Source organism: Parus major, unplaced genomic scaffold (assembly GCF_001522545.3).
Source record: "Parus major isolate Abel unplaced genomic scaffold, Parus_major1.1 Scaffold378, whole genome shotgun sequence".
In the NCBI taxonomy this organism is placed as follows: domain Eukaryota; kingdom Metazoa; phylum Chordata; class Aves; order Passeriformes; family Paridae; genus Parus; species Parus major.
The window spans coordinates 72,325-89,498 of record NW_015379299.1 but is presented as its reverse complement, the minus strand read 5'-3'; the positions used below and the strand labels follow the sequence as shown (position 1 = coordinate 89,498).

The 17,174-nt window shown below is 51.4% G+C and overlaps 1 protein-coding gene across 4 annotated transcripts in view; it reads left to right on the top strand.

Annotated features, from left to right (window-relative positions):
- Positions 1-6: 6 nt before the first annotated feature.
- SCAP (SREBF chaperone) overlaps positions 7-17,174 on the top strand; it is a 50,065-nt gene continuing 32,897 nt past the window's right edge. For 3 of the 4 annotated variants that reach the window (XM_015616226.1, XM_015616223.1, XM_015616227.1), the window contains exons 1-3: positions 7-120; positions 10,881-11,091; positions 17,024-17,153. In XM_015616226.1, coding sequence (XP_015471712.1) covers positions 10,970-11,091; positions 17,024-17,153 — 252 coding nt within the window. In that variant the 5' untranslated portion in view covers positions 7-120; positions 10,881-10,969. The remainder of the gene's footprint in view (positions 121-10,880; positions 11,092-17,023; positions 17,154-17,174) is intronic. The other variant, XM_015616224.1, reaches the window with a different exon arrangement.

Below are 17,174 nucleotides of genomic sequence, written 5' to 3'. Positions count from 1 at the left end.
AAAAAAAAAAATCCAAAAAGAAAAGGCCTAAAACCGCAACCTCTCAACGACGAAGCACGAGAGCCGCGGCTGCCGGGAGGTCAAAGGGCGGAGGTGAGGAAGGAGCCGTTTCCCGGTGAGGTGAGAAGGGAGCGGGCCGGGCGGGAGCAGCGCCATCGGGTACGGGAATAACCCCTCAGCACCCCTGCCCTGCCTCAGTTTCCCCTCAGTCCCCTCACGGTGGGGCCGGGGGCGCGCGCCTTCCCCTCAGGGACCCCCCCCGCCCCCACATCCCCCTGTCTCTGCTTTGGGTAGAATCGGTAGGGAATACCTGAAGGGAACGATGGAACGTGCAGTGGTTTATTCGCTGGGGTTTGTGGGTGCCGTGTTTCTCTGGGGTCTGCATGGTTATCCCTGGGAATAATAAATCACCTGTCTGTGCAATCTGCTCGGTATTCGGGAACCCACAGCGGCCGAGAAAGGCTGGGGCATTGAAAATGTGCAAAGGGAACAGCAGAGAAGGGGTGGATCACGTCTGCTGCAGGATCAGGGGAAATGTTTTATGGGAAAGGATTAAATGGATGAAATGTGTCAAGGGAAGGATGGGTCAGGGGATGAAATACTCCGTGAGGTTTGGTACAGGTCACAGAGCACTTCAGAACCACACGGATTTACTGCTCTGCTTCTCTGGGCACCTGGCTGTGTGCTCTCAGCACTTGTCTTACCCCCTGAATCATGCCAAACTTCGGAATTTGGTCAAAAATCTTCCTCATGTGAGTCAGAATGAACATCTTTACATTATCTTTAATATAACGAACGAGGAGCTTTTGGAATGCTGAGGCAGTTCTGGCGCTGTGTTTGGGAGAGCCCCGAGGAAAGGACTCCGGAAAGATTTTGGCCTTAGTGCCAGAATTTCCTGAATGCAGCATCCACGTGTTTTTCCGGGTTGTTGAAAGGCAAACCAAGTTTCTTTTCATTCAAGGGGCAGAGATGAGGCGTGAGCTCCCTCTCTGTGAAACCAGAGCTGTGAGGGCAGGACTAGGGTGGTAAATTTGGGATTACACGAGCTGTTGTGTAATGCAGAAAGGAGATTAGCTGCCTGGGATTGGGAAGAGGGGAAAACACCTCGGGATCAACGTGTGACACAGCTCCTTGTTTCCAGGTACAACTTGGCATGGTTTATTTTTCCAATCATGATTAAAATACAACATCCCAGAAGAGCCAAGAACAATCAGGGTTTGTCTCAGGAGCATTAAAATAGTATTTTAAATGTCAGAATCCTATGATGAATGAATTAGTCAGGCTCTCACTGAGTTACTCAACACTCTTTTCAGTCAGGGGGTTGCTGGGCCTGTCTGGTGTCAGTTTGGATCATTATGAACCAAAAACTCCTTTTTTTTTTCTTTTCTCCCCTCTCTGCTGAGAATTTAAAAAGTAGAACAGGTACAGCTCGAGGAACAAAAATAGCTTTACCTGCCTGTAGTGGAATGTAGTAGGTGAGGAGCAGCAGCACAGCACTTCCAGCAGATCCTGAGTCCTGGGAATCCTGCTGCAGGCACCTTCTCCCCTCTCCCAAGAGACCTCTGTAGGGAGCTCTGGGTGGGGATGGGACACAGTCCCCTGTGCTGCTGGGGGCACTCGGCACAAGGAGCTTGGGAGGTGGAGGAGCAGCAATCCAGGCATTCTCTGGCTCTAATATCTGAGATTATAATTCCTTTGAATCCCTTTCTCCCCCTTGTGCAGTGCATTCAAGGTGAGAAAGAAAGGCTTAAGGAGCACTGAGCAGCTCTGTGGTGGTGCAGCTGCTGTTTCTGTGTCTGGGACTGTTACTGCTCACATCCAAGATACCCAGAACAGGGAGCTGAGGGTGGCTGTGGTGGAGGGAATCTTTTAATTCACGTCCTCAGGTGGCTCAGAACAGCCCTTTGGCATAACTGGGAAAAAGCAAAGTTCTCCTCCCAGGAAAAGAGTGATTTCAGCTGGAGTGAGAGCATGGTGGGGAGGGGAGCAGGGTTGCAGTTCTTAAATCTGAATTAATCTTGTATGGAGCATTGTGATAAAGGAATAATAGTTGGTTTGTTTACCAAAAACAATGTCCAAGTCAGACTTGCTGCCTCACAGAGGAATTTTGGGGTCGTTTCTCCATCTGGAAGAAAGAGTGCAGTGATTTCCTGAGCCTGGCTTCCGAATTGGTGATGATTAGAAAGGCAAATGTTTAGTTCTGTGTGCTGCTGGAGATGGCCAAGGCTCCTGCTCGGGGCTGGGAGCCCCGGCAGTGGGTGTGTTCAGCCTTTCCCGGTGTTCTGCTGTGACCCAGGACCTGGGGAAAACCAATCCCAGGCAGGTGCATCACCTTACAGGTGCTGTGTCCCTCGGGGCCCTTCACAAGCCCCAGAGATCTGGGAGTGCAGACCTGTGAACCCTGGAAACTGTCCTGACCAAAGCTTTGGGGGTGGTTCCTGACAGAGCTGTGCAGGGGAACACTTGCTGAGGGTTATGTCTAAAGGTTTGCTTTTGATTTCATGGATAAATGATCACAGTTCTGGGCTTTGTCTCCCTGTTCCCCTCCTTGCCTGTGAGGGGATCCCTGGTAATGCCTGGCAGCCAGAGCTTCCAGAATTCCAGAGTGGAAACACCTCTGGATCTCTGGCTGGGTCTGTGTGGAAAAGGGAATGTGTTCCCCAGAGAGCCGAGGGCACCCTTCTGCTTTCCTGCCAAATCCACAAGTTTTGTTAACCCTTCATTAAAATAGGAACCCGACTGGTGCAGCACCCCCAGCCCTCCCTCTGAAATGGGAACACTCCTGGTTTATGTTTCCACAACATATTTTTCAGGGAAATGATAATGCCTAACGGATAAACTTTGTTTGACCAAGCTCTAATTACAGTAAGTCAGGAAACTGCTGCCAGTGATAGCTGGACTTTGCTGCAGGGGTGTTTAATGGTACTCAAAAGATATTTCTGAGGGGTTTTGGTGGCATTTTCTTCTAGGAGGGAAACAAGCCCCATATGGGCTGTGGGTTTGGAAAATGCAGAATTGTGCTCAGAGGGTTTTTGTGGATGTGTTTTACCTGGGAAGGGTTTTGGGAAGCTGCTGTCTGTTCCTGGGGCCAGCAAAATGATGCTGATTTCCCTGTGCTGTGTGTCTGTCTCCACAGTGGTGCTTTAGGAGCCACGTGAATGCCATCCCTCAGCTGCCTCCTGCCAGCACTCCTGCCCCATTGCTGGGTGCCCTGGGCAGAGTCACTGCAGCATGCTTATAATATCTAAAATACCTAAATAATCTTAATTAGCCTGTTTGCTGAATTCTGCACAAATTCAGAAGTGGTTTTCATTAAGTTGCCCTGATGAAGTTTAGCACAGGATCCCTGAAAAACCTTTCACCCAGCACTTGTGGTGTTAAGTGTGATTTTAGAAGCCAGGGCTGGAGTGGGCTGGGAGAGGAGCTGCAATTCCTTCAGCTGCAGTCCATCCTGGGCACTCCTCAAGGTGTTTCTGTCCTCTTTACCTGTCCCTGCCCTGTCAAACCCTGGAGTGAAGCATGGAAACATCTGTCATGGCACATCCTTTAAAAAAAGAGTTTCAGAGAAGGTGCAGTTCAGGTATTCAGACACGAATTTGAATTTTGAATTTGTCTGTTTCAGAAATAAACACCAAACCACACAGACAGAACGTGTTTGCCTGCATTAAACTGATTGGTTTGGGGTTTATTTCCTAATATTGATCACTAACCCTCGATGCTGATTCCTGTTCTGAAGGAGAGTCTGGACCAGAAAATGTGTCCTCTGCAGGAGGGGAGCTCCAGCCCTAGAGAAAGAAGCAGGGAAGGAGTTGTGCTCAGCTCAGATCCTGGTTTGCTGGGCTGAAGGAGAACTGAGGAAGAAGGTGAATCTCCACTGGTTTGTTGGGATGGTGAATGGCTCCTGGTGCTTCCCAGGTGAACTTTGCCTGACAAAAGCAGAGCTGGAGCTGAGCAGAAATCATTGAAGTGCTGATTTATCGTTGCTTTCAGCCCTCCTGCAGTGAGGGTTATTCAAAGCCAGAGGTGTTTCCGTTCCTCATTTGAAGAGCAGCAAGGCCACAAAGGGAGGATTAAGATAAAAGTCAAACCTGACTGTCAGAGGACATGGAGGGACTCACAATTATTCTGGGAATGTCCTCATGGCCAGAAGGTAAAGGAAAGAACAGAGAGGAAAGCTTAATGTCTGGCATCCCCAAAACTGGAGTGTTCAGCACCTTTTGACTCTTGGTGAGCAACTGGTGGCAGTGCCAGGCTACAAAAAGGAAGAGCAGCTTTGCAGGCTGTCATTTCAGGGAGGTATTTCTGTCTGTGTGCTCAAAGCACGGACTAAAAAAGACCTGAAAAGCTTCAGGAGGCGTCTTTTGAGCCGTGGAAAGTCGGTGATGTTTTAAAGCTCGGAGGAGAGCCAGCAGTTGGTGTGGGTGAAAGAGTGGGACAAAGAGAGTGGGGAGTAGCAGTCATCCCAAAATCCTGCAGCAAGTGGGAAATGGCTGAAAAGCACCTGGCAGGGGACAGGAGTGCAGAAAAGCTGGTGCTGCTTTGCCACAGGTACTCCTTGGCAAACTGAGTTGGCTCTTCCTAGGATAAGATAACCAGGGCTGTTTCTGGCTGCAGAAAAACAGCTGTGGTCATGAATCCTCTAAGGTTTGATTTTTATCCAAATAAGAATCTTGAGTAGGTGCAATTAAAACAAACCCAAAGCCTGAGGAGGTGCTTGTCCATGATGGATAAAATCATGGTTGAATAATAAATGTATTCAGAGCAGCAGTGACACCCTTGTGAGTGGGCCTGGTGTACTGAGAGGGGCACTGGGGTCTCACTCATCACTGAGGTGGCAGAACAGACTGTGCATAAAGCAGGAGTGAGAAAAGGGTTTGAGCAATTGGCATGGCTCAGAATGGGCTGGTGATGAGGACAGTGGTGAGGCTGGATTCAAGTGGAAATAGCCAGCTGCAGGCATGGGGATAACTGCTGAGGTGTAATCCCTAATGAAGGGAACCCGGTGGGCTCCTGTGTGTGTGGGAAGAGGGAGGTGAAAATTTGAGTGTGAGAATTGGTGGTGGTGGCCTTGGCAGTGCTGTGGGAGCCGTTGGACTCCCTGGACTCCAGACTTTTCCAGCCTCAGCAATTCCATGGAATCCAGGCTTCCAAATCCCACTGCTGGGGCTGTCTGTGCCCACGGGGAACAGAAGGGGTTAAATAGCAGGGAAAACGTTACCAAGCCCTGTCTGACACCTGGGACCCGCAGACATTGACTGCTTCAGAGCAAATTGGATAAACATCTGTTGGGAAGGATTTGAGCAAAGCTTGTGAGCAGCATGGGACAGAGCCCCCGGAGTCCAGCGCTGTCACTGTGACCTGGCCCTGCTGCCGAGCTGTTCCTGAGCTCTGGGTCCCTTTTCCTGGGCTGAAGCAGTGCAGGAGGGAGGATGAGGAGTTCCTTCAGGGCAGGCAGGGCTGCCCTTGGTGCACAGAGCTCTCCTGGGTGTGCCCAGGGCTTCAGCTGCAGCCTGGCTCACTCACGGGCTGGGGTGGGCAGTGAGGGTGGCCTGGGCTCTTTGTTGGTTGTCCAGAGTATGAGCAGTGCTGGAAACCTCAGAAATGACACAGATCAGACCAAGCTGCTGTTTCAGGAATGATACAGAACCAGAGAGTCATGGTTTGGGTTGGATGGGACCTTAAAGCCCATCTTGTTCTGTTCCCTGTCATGGGCAGGGACACCCCCCACTAGCCCAGCTCCGAGCCACGTCCAGCCTGGCCTTGGGCACTTCCAAGGATTGAGCAGCCACAGCTTCTTCCCTTCCAGGGCCTCTCCACCCTCACAGGGAACAATCCCTGCCCAGTATCCCATCCAGCCCTGCCCTCTGGCCCTGGGAGCCATTCCCTGTGTCCTGTCCCTCCATCCCTTGTCCCCAGTCCCTCTCCAGCTCTCCTGGAGCCCCTTCAGGCCCTGCAAGGGGCTCTGAGGTGTCCCTGGAGCTTCTCCTCTGCAGGGGAACATTCCCAGCTCTCCCAGCCTGGCTCCAGAGGGGCTCCAGCCCTCTCTTCTGGACTCACTCCAGCAGCTCCACGTCCTGCTGCTGTTGGGCCCCAAGACTTTGCACAAGTCCAGGCAGATGATCCAAATGCATTTTGCCTATTTTATACTCCAGACAAGAGGCTTGGGCTGAGATGTTGACCCTGGTCTGGTAGAGAGGATTAGAAAAGGGCATGAGTAGAAATACTACCTGTAGTAGAAGGGGAAGAGCTGTTTTCACAATGCCCCAGGCTGGAGTGAAGGATGAGTGGAGTCCCTGGTGTGTGTGCCTGGCAGTGGCCAGGAGAGGGGCACGCTGCCATTGCACCTCTGGGCTTTGTGGGGATGCTCTCAGATGTAACTGCCCTGGGCTGTTGCATCAGGCTCTGGTATTTTTAGGAGAAAGTGATTCCCCAGCCACTTGTGGAGCTGCTGCATCGATAAACAGAAGGGAGGAGGTGATTCCAAAGGGATCATGTGGGATGTGTTGCATAAGGACGTTTGCCAGGGCTGGCTCCCTGGCTGGTCCCTGAGTGTGCCCAGGAGCCACAGCAGCCTGGTGGGCACTGGGGAAATCCCAGCTCCTGGAGCCACGGGGATCCTGCCTTGCTGTGCCTCGTGGCTCGCTCTTCCCGAGATCTATCCGCTGGCTGTGTGACCCGTGTGACAGGGACAGCGTCCTGGGGAGATTGCCCTGGATTAGCTCTGGTTATTTTCAGCTGCCACTCTGGAGCTGCGTTGATGCTGAGTTATCCTGGGATAAAAGAGACAGCCCTTTCCTGCCTTCCCAGGGCTGGGCACTGACTGATAAAATCTGCTCCAGCTGGGAAAGCCTCCCGAAGCTGCTCTGCCTTTGGACATCCTCGAGCTTCTCAGAACCTTTCCAGCTCTCCTGGTGTCCCCTGTGGGGTGAGGAGGAAGAGCAGGAATGTGCTGTGTGTGAGGATGGATTTACATCCTGATTCCACTCTGTTCTTCATTCCTAACACACAATTTCCCTTTTTACACCACATCATGTCCCACCTTCAGGGAATTAAGGACTGGCATCCCAGGACGTTATTTTCCCTCTGTGCATCACATCCCATTTACTGGAATTGGGTGATCCTAAAGATTCCTTCCCACCCAGACCATTCTGGGACTCTGTGCCTGTGGAGGTGGATCATTCCCAGCCGTACAGGCTTGGGCAGGAGCTCTGTGGTGGAGAAGAAGGGCTTGGGAAACATTTCCTTGTGTTTGGAATCTGTTCTTCATGGGCAAGGGAGCTTCCCTTGGCTGCATGCAACAAGAGGAGTGAACTTTGAAATCGTGTTTTTTCTAAATCTGGATATTTTCTCTTTTTGTCACAAATCCCAGATTTCTGTGTTTCATGGCTCTGCATGTGGAACAGCCTATCCTGTCTCATCATCCACAGCAATAAATTGGTGTCTGGTGCTGGTGGGAGTATTTTGGGAAGGGAGGAAGGATAGAAACCTTCAGTGAATGACTTCCAAAGCAGGAGTGTAACTGAGCTTCTTCTCTTGTGGCAGAAAAGTTTAAAAATGTCCTGAAAACTGATTTTGAATGTCAGCCCCTGTTTTGGGAGCAGATAACTTTATCTGGCACACAGAGATTACTGAAGTGTTCTCTGAATCTTCGTTGTCGTTGTTACTCAACTCAGTTTTCAAGAGATGTTAATAATACGTAACGTGAGTGAAATGGGGTCTGTTCCAGACAACCTCTGAATTTTTAAATGGCATTTTTATAAATGAATGTTGTACAGGGAGGAAAACAGGCAAAAAGAAAAGGAAAACTGGTAAAGTGAGGCAGAACAGATAACACGAAGTAAATTTGCACATTTTGGGGATGGAAATGTGGCTGAAAACTCCTGTCAGACTTGGAGCACTCTTGTAGCCACAGAGGGAGTGGACTCAGCAATGTCATTTTCTACCTTTTGAATATGGAAAGGTCCCCTTCTGTGAAGGACAATCCATTTAGGACTTGGAGGCTGTTCCGGAGCCTTGTTCCTGACAGCAGTGGTGGGATTAACCCCTTGCAGGCAGCGGGCTCCCGGGGCCGCTGCAGGGCTGGGATTTTCCCATAGGAAGTGTTGTGTTCCTCGTGACCTCCGTGTCCTCTGGCAGCACAAAGCCCGTTATTCTTCCCATGGGAATGCGAGGGGAGAGCAGGACCTCGGTGTTAGAGCCCATTGTGCAGCATTGCTCTGAAGGAGCCTTGTCTGGAGCGGGGCTCTTGTTTTCCCACCTCTCAAGTCCTGAGGAATGTTCCCTGGCCCTGGCTGGGGGACAGTCCATGCCTAGAGAGGGAATGTGGTTGGGAGATGTGTGCCTCTCTCCCTCCCCTCCTCCCTTTGTGGATGCTGAGCTTTGGAGCTCCCGTGGCGGTGGGACCAGGAGTGATCGCTCCCAGCAGAGGGCAGGAAAATCCAGGTGCTTTTCTGGGCTGGGAGTGATCCAGCGTTGTTTCTGTGAACCTGAGGTGTTCCTTGTCTCTGGGGTGTCTGTGGTGCTGGCTTTGAGGGCTGGCAGCTGTTTGCAGCTGGAGGGGAGGCCGTGCATCAGCCGGCTTTGGTGATGGCTCTTGTGCTGTGGGTGTGCTGTGAGCAGCCCAGGGGTGCAGGGAACACCCCAAACCTGTGTGAGCAGGCTGTGGGACGGGGGACACCCCCAAACCTGTGTGAGCAGGCTGTGGGACGGGGGACACGTGGATACCAAGGAGGCCTCTTGGGACCCTCCATTCCTGGCTCACCATCCCAGTGGGGCCCAGGTGAAATGTGTCAGGGACAGCAGGAATTTGGGGTATCCAGCAGCATCAGTCCTGCTCCTCCATGTGTTGTGGGGCTGCTCTGAAGGCAGGAGGTTCCTCTGATCCCCGTTGATGGATTTAGGGGTTTGATGGGATTGATGGATTTATGGATCTGAGGCAGTGCTTGCAGCACCAGGAGGGGAAATTACTGCTGGGGACCCCTCCCTTCCTGCTGTCCATCCCACCTGGCCCTCAGGTGTGTGAGCATCACATTGAGCTGTTCCCTGGGCAGCAGCACAGACCAATCCACTCACCTTTATAAATCTTCAGTAAATTCTTCCTTTTTTCCCATTCATTGCTCCCCTGTCCTTCCCTAAACACAGCCTAGGCAGGAAAACCCCTCAGATCCCACCTGTGCCCCGGGGCTGCTGCAGGGCTGAGGTTCCATCTGCAGAGCAGGTGACCAAGGTGACTTGGACCATGTCAGGTCTGTTCCTGCTTTGCCAAGCTGGAAAATGCTGGGTTCAAATTCCCATTGGAGGTTCAGATACAGGCAATAAATTATGGGATGTATTGAAGTGCAAGGAAAACACTGTGGAACAGGGATTTATTTTGGATTTTTCCTTATATTTCTCCTCCTGCAGGCTCCACTGGCTCAGCTGTGTGTTTATTACACCTAATGCTGAGGCCTGGCTCCAGAACATTTCTGGAAAGCTGAGGAGTTGAGTACACCTAAAACCTGCATTATAAAGTTTCCTACCTTTGTTGCTTTGTCCTCTTCAGCTCACAGTGGGCTCTGCTGTGTTTGCCTCTCCTCAGTGTCCAGGGAGGTTCCTGGGAAGGCTGGAAAGCCTGTCAGACAGAAATGGAAAGAATTTGGAACATGTAACTATTGTTGAGCGAGATAAAAGCTTTTGTCTGGGGAAAAGTAGCAAGTTTGAGTTGATTTTTCCTGCAAAATGGATTTCTGCATTTCTTCCTTCTGCTGGTCAGCCTTGTTTTTGTCAGAGGGCAGGACATTGGAGCCAGGTGGGGTCAGGCTCTGCTGCCAGGGCCAGGGACAGGAGGAGAGGGAACGGGCTCAGGGGAGCTCAGGGTGGGCAGCAGCAGGAATTTCCCCATGGAAAGGGGGCTCAGGGTGGAGTCCCCATCCCTGGAGATGTCCCAGGAATGTGGCACTGGGCTGGGGACAAGGTGGACATGGGGCACAGGGTGGACTCAGTGACTTGGAGGGCTTTTCCAAGCTCAGTGATCCTGGGATTCTGTGAAGTGTGTCCATCTCTTGTACCTGAAGTGAACCAGAAATGTCCCCTGTGGTGCTGCAAGGTGGGAACATCCCGATGCCCTCGTGCTGCCAGGCAAACTTTGTCTTGGATTTGCCTTTTTGCAAAAGGCAAGAAATTCTCCTTTCACATTTGTCCTACAATCAGCAGGTTTATTTTGGCTTAGATAATTTATGTTTGCAGGAATGACTTGGAGCAGGAACAGTTCCTGCTGTTCACTCTTACGAGCTCTGCCAGAGCATAAAGCAAATAAAGATGGCAGATTTTAATATTCCACCCCCCCAAGTGATAAAGAGATCCTAGCTTTGGACTGCTCTGTGTTTTCTTAGGGAATGCTGCTGTTGGACAGCAGGTGAAGAGAGTAAATACAAAGTTCTCCTCCTTGAAATAACCAGAAATTGTTGCTCCTCCAGAGCAGCTCTTGGCAGCTCAGGCTGGCCAGAGAGCCACATTTGATGTATTTTTTGCCACAGGATGTCCATGTTGTTCCTGAGTTCCTCATGGAACAGGGATGGTCCAGTCCTGACAGTGAGGTTGAGATCTGCTCAGTCATTTCACAGAACTGAGAAATCCCAGGATGGTTTGTGCTGCAGAGGATCATGCAGTGCCACCCCTGCCATGGCAGGAACACCTTCCCCCATCCCAGGCTGTGGGATCCCAGTGTCCAGCCTGGCCCTGGGCACTGCTGGGGATGCAGGGGCTGCTCTGGGCTCCTGTGCCAGGGCCTGCCCACCCTGCCAGGGAACAATTCCTTCCTGAACGATGCGATCTTTCTAAAACAAGCTGATAACGTTTATCTCCCTTTTCTTTATCTGTTTTTCTCCCTCTGCACTCCCCAGCTGGAGCCAGTGCCTTCCCTGCAGGGCTGTGCATGCAGGAATTGCCCCTGCTGTACCCCGGGATGGCCTCGAGGTGAGGGTGGCCGAGGATGACCCTGACTGAAAGGCTGCGCGAGAGGATTTCGCGGGTGTTCTACAGCCACGGGCTGCTCTGTGCTTCCTACCCCATCCCCATCATCCTCTTCACAGCTCTCTGCATCCTGGCCTGCTGGTGAGTCCTGCCCCCATCTGTGTCTCACGGGGCTGGGGAGGGGGTTCTTGGCCACATTCTCTCGTGGGCCCACCCACGAGCTCTTTATTTAGGCTTTACAGGTTTTGTCATCTCCTTTTGTGGGATAAAAGAAACAACAGAGATTAAGTGTCTTCATCTGGTTTAATAAGTAAGAACTAATTGAATAAGTGAAGTGAAGCAATAAATGAGATGAAAGTAACCTTCAAGCACCTGGTAGTGGACTCCAAACCCATGAATTAAAAATGGAGAGAAGGAAAGCTGATCTTTCTTTGCACACCTGCCTGTCCTGTTCTCCCTTCTAACTCTTCTGTTTCATCCTTGGCACACCCATGTGGGAGTAAATTCCCCACTCTCCTTATGGACTCTCATTTGGATCCCCAGTTTGCAGGTGGAGATAATTTTACTCCCAGGAATGTCACACGAGCTCGGAATCATTTCCAGCAGGGCCCTGTGGGGCTGAGCAAACCTTTGTGCCCAGCCCATGCACACATGTGTACAGTCAGATCCTGTCTTGGAGGGTTTAATTCTTTTAAATTCTAAATTAAAAATAAACCCTTTAAATAAAGGGCTGTCTGTTTTGGGCAAAGTGAACCCAGTGTGATGATTTGCTCCCCCTAGAAAAGCTGCTGCCACAGACACAGGTTTTCCTTTGAGCTGTGGTGGTGACAGGGGCTGCTTGCACACCTCAGTTAAAACACTGTCAAATGTTTGTTTTTCACACATGAAAACCCTGAGTGGCTTCTCCTGGCTGGAACCCTGTGTGGTTGTGAGCAGCAGTGGGGGTGTTGCTTCCTGGATTTTCACTGCTCCACACAAATCCTTGTGACTTTCAGGGACACTTTTATTCTCAGGTCTCTTGTCCTGTAGAACACAGAGCTTGTACAAGGCCAAGTGGTTCCTATATTTCTCTGATATGATTGCAAGGGCTCCAGCTTTGCCAGGTGCAGCTTTCCAGTGGCATTTCTTCACCTGAAAGCTGCACCCAGCAAAGCCAAACCAGAGTCCCACGTGTGTCACCTCACTCCTGCTTGGGACTGCCTTCCCATGGGCTCAGGCTCCTCGTTCCAGCTCTCCCAGGCAGCAAATGCAGTGTGATGTGTTCACCCACAGCCTTGTGTTTTGGGAGGGATCAAAACATTCTTACTCCCTTCTGAAATTGAGGATTTCCTGGAGAGGAGGAGATCTGATTGGGGTCAGCAGCAGCTCTCCTCGTGCTTGGGAGCCTCGGCCCACTGGGTCAGGACTTGTGTCACTGTTCAGAGCTGAGGCTCCAGACCAGGTGTCTTTGGTAACTGTGGATTTCTGGAAGTGTCTGCGTTCCTGAGTGCCAACATTTGAGGCTTCTGCAGTGCCTGTTTCCTCTGGGTGCAGAAATCCATCCAAGACACCGTCTTGTGTGAGGAGTCTGTTCTCTTTAGTGGGTTCCAGAAGCTCCTTAACAAAGCAGGTCCTGGCTGTGGGAGAGACAGGTGGCAAAAACATGGTGACACCCCTGGAGAGCAGGAGAATCTTGGCAAAAGCTGGGGTGAGGCTGAAGGTCCCTGTTGATTTTTGGGGGTGTTTCAGTTCCTGTTCTGAGCTGCTGTGCATTAACTGCTGATAACGAGGTTCTAGCTGTGGCTTGGGAAGTGGCTTTGCTAATTGGCTCAGAACTGTTCCAGAGCAGGGTCCTACACCTGGAGAGGGGATTGCTTCCTGGGAATGAATGAATTTTGCCGTGTGCTGAGGGCTCAGGGATGCTCTTTGGCTCTGTTTCCTGCGGGAATGGAGCTGTTGGTGCTCTTTGGAAGCACTCCTCTCTCCTGGGCAGATTTCACTGGCAGATCCTCTGCAAAAACAAGAGAGAAGGTGGTGGGGAGAAATCAGTGGCCAGCATTGAGGCAGAAGCTCATTCAGGAAACATTTCTGTGCAGCAGGGCTGGGCAGGGACCCTGAGCACTGTGCACAGCTGGGACCAGCACAGAGCAGGGAATCCTGGAATTGTTCAGCTGGAATTGTTCAAATTGGAAATCCTGATCCTTGCAGATCACGGAGTGCAGCCATTCCCCAGCACTGCTGAGGCCACCACTGACCAGTTCCATGTTCCTCAGCCTGAAACATGGTTAATAAAGATATTCCAGCAAACAAGAGTGATCTCGTATCCTGAGCTCTTCAGAGGAGGGAGGTGGATCTGTCCTGTCTCCTGTGCCTGGAATCAAGGAGAGCTTGTGGAATTCTGCTGCAGAGAAAATGAGCTCAGTGCTTGTGGTTTTCCTCTCCCTCACATCAATCAAACCCCACCATTTTTGTCTGCAGACAGTTTGTGAAAGCAGAAATAAAGCACAAGGTCCACAATGAGGGGTTCTGGCCTCAGGCAGGTGGGGGCAGTGGCCATGCAGGGAATAAGGTCACCACAGAGTCTGGTCTGGTTGTTTTGGGTGTCTTTACTCTTGGAAGGGTTTGTACAGACACTGCCTTTAATGTCACTGACAGACAAGACAGCATCTCTGGGTTTGATGATAAATTAATACCCAAAGCAAAAAACCCTGTGACTCACTCTGTAGTGCTAAAGTCTGAAAATCCAAGTTAATTTCCACGTTTTCCTCATCCCATTTGAATGGATCTGTGTTGGGATCTGCATTTCTCCCAGCAGTGAGGGTGTCACCAGCCCCGTGTGACACCAGCCCAGAGAGGAACAGGTGACACCTGGAACTGTGGCCATTGGGGTAAATGTGAAATGCCAGTGTCACTCTGAAGAACAGCTTTTAGTTCCAGGATTGCAGGTGACCCAGGTGACTCTGCAGCAGGTTTAGGGCAATTAAACAGGAGTTTGTTATTTAACTGGAGCACAGGTTCTGCTCCTGAAGAATGGCAGAAGTGGCTGGAACCACCCTGGGGAGGGGTGTGTGTGTGTGTACATATTTATTTATTTGTTTATAATTATTTCTGTGAGAATGTATCACTCCTGCACAGGTTTGTAGTATTAGTGTGGTAACCAGAGGACCTGAGTCAGACTCTTCACATTCCAGATGCCCAGAGAACATTCTCCCCTGGGATTTCACCATGACACTGGGAGCAGGCTGTGCTGCACAGGAAAGGGAAATCTCCTTTCTGGTGCAGAATTTCCTGTCAGGGGGAAGCAGGGCAAAGCCCAGAGCACCATCATTTACTCAGAAACAGGTTGTTGATGCACTTGCCAAGGCTAAAGAGGCACTGTTGCTGCCAGATATTGGCCTTGCCAGCCCTCTGGCAAGCCCCTGTCACCAGATTGCCTCCCTCCCCAGCACTGGGATTGCAGGCTGCTCTGCCTTGGCTGCACACCGGCCAAAAGCTCGTCCTGCAGCGAGCCAGTGGAGCTGGGAGCTATTTTAATTCCATGGATCTGCTCCTTTCCTGCTAACTGAGACCTGGCAGCTCCCTGCTTCCCTCCACCCTCGGCTGCTGCAGCTCTTGGTGGGTCTGGGAAGGGGGAATGTGCAGGGAGGGATTTGCCTGGAGCTCTCCTGGCCCCCTGAGCCCTCTTTAAAATACGTTGAGTACTTGGTGAGCATTTCTGCCTGCACCTCCCTCGTGCAGCTCCTGCTGCACTTCACCACTTCCAGCTGGTTACAGGATCTGTGTTTCCTTTATTCTGGGGTTTCAGGGTGCACAGTGAGCACCTAAAAAAGAGCCTTTCCCAAGAGCAGAACAAGCTGAGCTTTCCTGTCATTGTTAGATCCCAGGGTCAAAGGATGGGTGGGGCTGGGACCTCTGGAGATCCCCCAGGGCAGGGTGAGCTGCAGCAGGTGACACAGGGATGTGTCCAGAGACTCCAGGTCCCCCTGGGCAGCTGTTCCAGGCTCTTCCTCCTGCTCAGCTCCAGCTTGCTGCCTTCTGCTCTGTGACCATTTCAGGTCCTGCTGTTCTTCCCTCCTGTCTGTGCTTTCCATTCTCCTGTTCTCCTCTTTCCCTGATGCTCAAAAAAATCCCTAACAAAGAGAAATGTGAGGAGAGCCCATTCCCGGTGCTGGAAATGCCTTCCCTGGAACTGAGACTGTTCCCTCTGGGCACCCCTGCACTGTCAGTGCCCCAGAGCTGTCACAGTGCAGAGCACCCAGAGCAGCCCTGGCTGTCCCTGGATCCCTGGCAGTGCCCAAGGCCAGGCTGGGTGGGGCTGGGAGCACCTGGGATGGTGGGAGGTGTCCCTGCCATGGCAGGGGATGATCCTCACGGTCCCTTCCATGCCAGAGCCCTGCAGCATTCCCTGTTTCCAACACCTGCTGGGTCCCCACGATCACACAGAGCCCCTCTGCCCTCCGTGCTGGGCTGAGCACTGGGACTGGAGACAGAACCCCACCCTGCTCTGCTCTCACACCAGAGCTGCTCATCCCCTGCAGCCACCCCCTTCTGCTGGCCCTGGGGGAGAGCTGGGCCCTGCTGCCCTGCACAGGAGCCTGCTGCCCTGCACAGGAGCCTGCTGCCCTGCACAGGAGCCTGCTGCCCTGCACAGGAGCCTGCTGCCCTGCACAGGAGCCTGCTGCCCTGGGGATCCTGCTGGGAACGGCAGATCCACCTGGAGAGACTGGGACAGCACCAGCCCCGCCAGGCAGAGACACCACACACCCACAGAGAGGGGGAAACACTCCAAAATCAGATTAAACCCGAACAGTCCTGAGTGTGAATTACTCAAATTCTACAAAAAACGCTTGTTGTGACTCCTCCCAGCCCACAGGTGACTCACAGGGAATACCCCTCTGCAGAAGCACCTTCCTGACTCTCCAGTGTTCTCCCTGCATTTCTGGGCACACCCACCAGCACTGAAATCATTTAGGAAAACACAATTCCTCCTCAATCATCTGTTGAACCCACTCTGCTTTGTTTATCACTTATGCTTCATTTTATTATTCCTTTTTCTCTTCCCTGCTGATGGAGTAAATAATAATAAATGCTAATAATTAGATGTATTTCTGTCAGGCCAATAAAAAGCAAATCTGACAAGCTTGGCTTCTGATTTCCTTGTTCCTTTTCAGCTGTTTGCTGTTCACTCTGAAGCCTCGTGTTTAGATGCTGCTTGTTCCTCCCTGGCTTTTGATGATCCAAGCTAATCCCTAATGCAGTGGGCAGAGCCTTGCAGGAAAACAATTCCAAGGCCTTTCTATTTGTTGTGTTAATACTGCCACAAAATTCATCCTCAAAAAGGAAAATATATCAGGAATGGTAAGGCCACAAAAAGAATGAAGTTCTGTTCTCCAGTTCAGTTGGTGCTGACAATTCTGGATTCTCAGTGGATCTCTCTGTCAGCAGCCTTGCTTTTACCACCAGTTCAATTCTGATTTGCTTTTAACCACCTTTGAGAACATTTGGAGTTAAAAATCCCATTCTAAGCTCTCTGTAACCTCAGTTTCTCAATTTCTGAATAGTTCAAAGTCTCTGTTGTGGGACAGGAGCTACAATCACCAGAGATTGTGGTGGCAAAGCGTCAAGAAAATCAAGATTTCATTGTTTTGGTGTCTCACAGCTTCTCTTAAAAGTGCTTTGAGGACCAGTGGAGTTAAGTTCTGGAAACAGTTTGAATCTAAATGAGGAAAAGCAGAGGACCATGAAGGATTTGGGGCAGGGAAGCAGCCACTGGAGTAAACAGAGTGTGTGGGGTTGGTGAGGGATACACAGTTCCATGGCCTCACTGAGGTTTTTGCCACAGCTAACTGGGATGGAGGAGTTCAGGGGAGGCCCTGCAAGGTCTTATTTTCTTTCTCTCCCTGGACTTTCAGTTATCCCTTTCCAAGGAGAAAAGGCTCTTGGATAGCAGTGAAAGCCAAAGCCCTCTGGCTGGGTCTCCTGTCCTGCACAGCTTGGCTTTGCTGAAGTGGGCCCGGTCACTTTTCTGTCTCTTCTGTCTAAAAAAGTCCATTAAGCTCCAAAATGAGAGAGCTCTCTGGTTGTGTCCCCCCAGCTACCCCCTGCTGAAGCTGCCTCTGCCGGGGACGGGCCCCGTGGAGTTCAGCACCCCGCTGAAGGACTACGCTCCCCCCGGGCCGGGCACGGGGCCACAGCACGGGGAGCCCGGCGAGCGCCCCGACTGGGTGAGTCCTGTGGGGTCACAG